The sequence below is a fragment of the Tinamus guttatus genome, unplaced genomic scaffold, assembly GCF_059628265.1.
Source record: "Tinamus guttatus ecotype Peru unplaced genomic scaffold, ASM5962826v1 Tinamus_guttatus_pri_ptg000608l, whole genome shotgun sequence".
Classification (NCBI taxonomy): Eukaryota; Metazoa; Chordata; class Aves; order Tinamiformes; family Tinamidae; genus Tinamus; species Tinamus guttatus.
Window position 1 is genome coordinate 234,081 of NW_028289142.1, and position 2,224 is coordinate 236,304.

The window sequence follows — 2,224 nt, forward strand, 5'->3', positions numbered from 1 at the left end:
TGACGTGATATAGCAAAGGGTTGAATCCTCCCGGACTGGAAAGAAAACGGGGGAGGACGCACCACGGTGGAGAAAGTAGGAGTTGGGTCCTCGAGCAGCGGGAACGGTGCGGAATCCGTCAGACAGCTGGAAACGGCTACTGTAAAGACGGCACCCCTGAAGATCACACAGGTGGTTTCAGGCCATACGTGCCACCGGAGCCTGGAGTTTGGAGAGCTGCAACGGCGCCGACGATATAATGGATAGGCAAGTGGCATATGAATTATTTACCCGTACCTTACAGCAATGTAATGTTCAGGGGATCGACTTAAAGAAAGAGTTACCAGGGTTGCTAGCATGGGGCTATGCGAAGGGTTGCTTTATTGTTCCGCATACGGTGCACGAATTATCGGAATGGCGTAAATTGGGTGATAAGTTATGGGAGGCAATATTGGATGATGATAAGACAGCAAAAAAGCTAGGGAAACAATGGAGGGTGGTGCATAACGCGCTATTACAACGGGTAGTGGAGAAAAAGGCAGCAGACCAGGCAATTGAAGCCCATAAAAAGAATATACATTATGGAACGGACGATGAGCAGCCGCGAGCTCCAGCGGTTAGAACAGTCATAATTCCGCCTGTGGGAGCGTCTAGTGAAGGCAGTAGCCCCGAGGCGAGTGTAGCTCCCTCAGCACCCGTTCTTAATGAATGGGAAGAATCGCGGTCTCCGAACCCCTCAGCTCCGCCCGCTCTGCCCGTGCCATGCCAGTTTCCCGGGACGCCAGAATCTGCCCCAGGGGATAAGAATGATTGGGTGATGGAACTAGCAAAACAAAGAAGTAGCGCCTGGCAGAACGTGGCACAGCAAGCAATTGCTGAGGGGGATGGCGCACTCTTGCAAGCCTCTGGCCCCTTGGCGTTTCCAGCCATTTTTACTCCCATATATGACCCACAAGGCAATCCAGCTGGCCTGCAGGGTGAGTTTCACCCATTAGATTGGAAATTACTAATGCAATTGCGACAAGCAGTTAGTCAATTTGGCCCTAAAAGCGAGCCCGTTAAACAAATGTTGGACTACCTGTTTGATACGCAAGTATTGTTGCCAAATGATTTACGAGGAATATCACGTCTCATGCTTACGGAGCATCAACAGTTACTCTTTGGTGCACATTGGCAGGCTCTTGTCAATGAGTCGGTGGCCACACTAAGACAGCCTGGAAATCCATTACATGGAATCACTGCAGATGAACTAATGGGGCTGGGTAATTACCTGAGGACTGAAGCGCAGGTGTTAATGGGGCCGGAGAAAGCAAGGGAAGCCATGAGATTGTTTAGAAATGCTCTAGACAGAGTGAAAGAACCAGGAGGAGTACCACCGTATATGGGCATAAAGCAAGGCAGAGAGGAGCCTCTCGGCACGTTTGTTGACCGGATAGCAGCAGCAATAGAAAAGGCAGGGGCTCCAAACTGGATGAAAGGGACGCTTTTAAAACAATGCGCACTGCAAAATAGTAATTCCACCATACAAAGGCTGATTGCCACATTACCTGGGAATTGGGCGATAGAGGAGTTGCTGGAGCGGGCGGCAAATATACCAGCAGGGTCTCAGGTATTATTGGTGGAGGCTATAAGAGATCTTGGGGAAGGACTGAAAAAGCAGGCGGAAGCCTCACAAACGCAGGCGTTAGCTGCTCTTGCACCTCTCCAAACTGCTGCACTCGCGTCTGGCGGCCCGCCTAAAACCTATCCCAGCGCTAAATGCTATCGCTGTGGAAAAGGAGGCCACATACGTAAAACGTGCCGAGCCACTGGGGTCTGGTGTCAGACTTGCCAGTCCGATTCGCATAATTCAGCTGCCTGCCGTCGCAAGTCGGGAAACCGCCAGCAGAGCGCGTCCGGTCGCGCTATGACACAAATGACCGGAGGAAGAGCAACAGCGCCGCCTCCTGTCTCCAACCAGCAACAGCAGGGTCCCTCGGCTTGGACCTGGCAGCCGCAGTAGACGTCACCCTGTATACCGATCGACCTACCAAGATACCTACAGGAACCAGAGGACCTATAGTAATCGACGGACACACGTTCGGAGCCTTGTTGTTGGGGCGCTCCTCAGCCTCTATAATGGGACTTTTTGTGCTCCCTGGAGTAATAGATGCCGATTATACTGGAGAAATACAAATCATGGCCCACACCCCTTACCCACCACTAAAGATTGAACAAGGTCAACGTATAGCTCAGCTTGTTCCAC

At 51.5% G+C, this 2,224-nt stretch overlaps 1 protein-coding gene across 1 annotated transcript; it reads left to right on the plus strand.

Moving 5' to 3' along the window:
- Nucleotides 1–796: 796 nt before the first annotated feature.
- LOC148592415 (endogenous retrovirus group K member 8 Gag polyprotein-like) lies at nt 797–1,981 on the plus strand. The gene has a single exon (XM_088535045.1). The coding sequence runs from the start codon at nt 797–799 to the stop codon at nt 1,979–1,981; it is 1,185 nt and encodes a 394-aa protein (XP_088391171.1).
- The last annotated feature ends 243 nt before the right edge of the window (nt 1,982–2,224 follow it).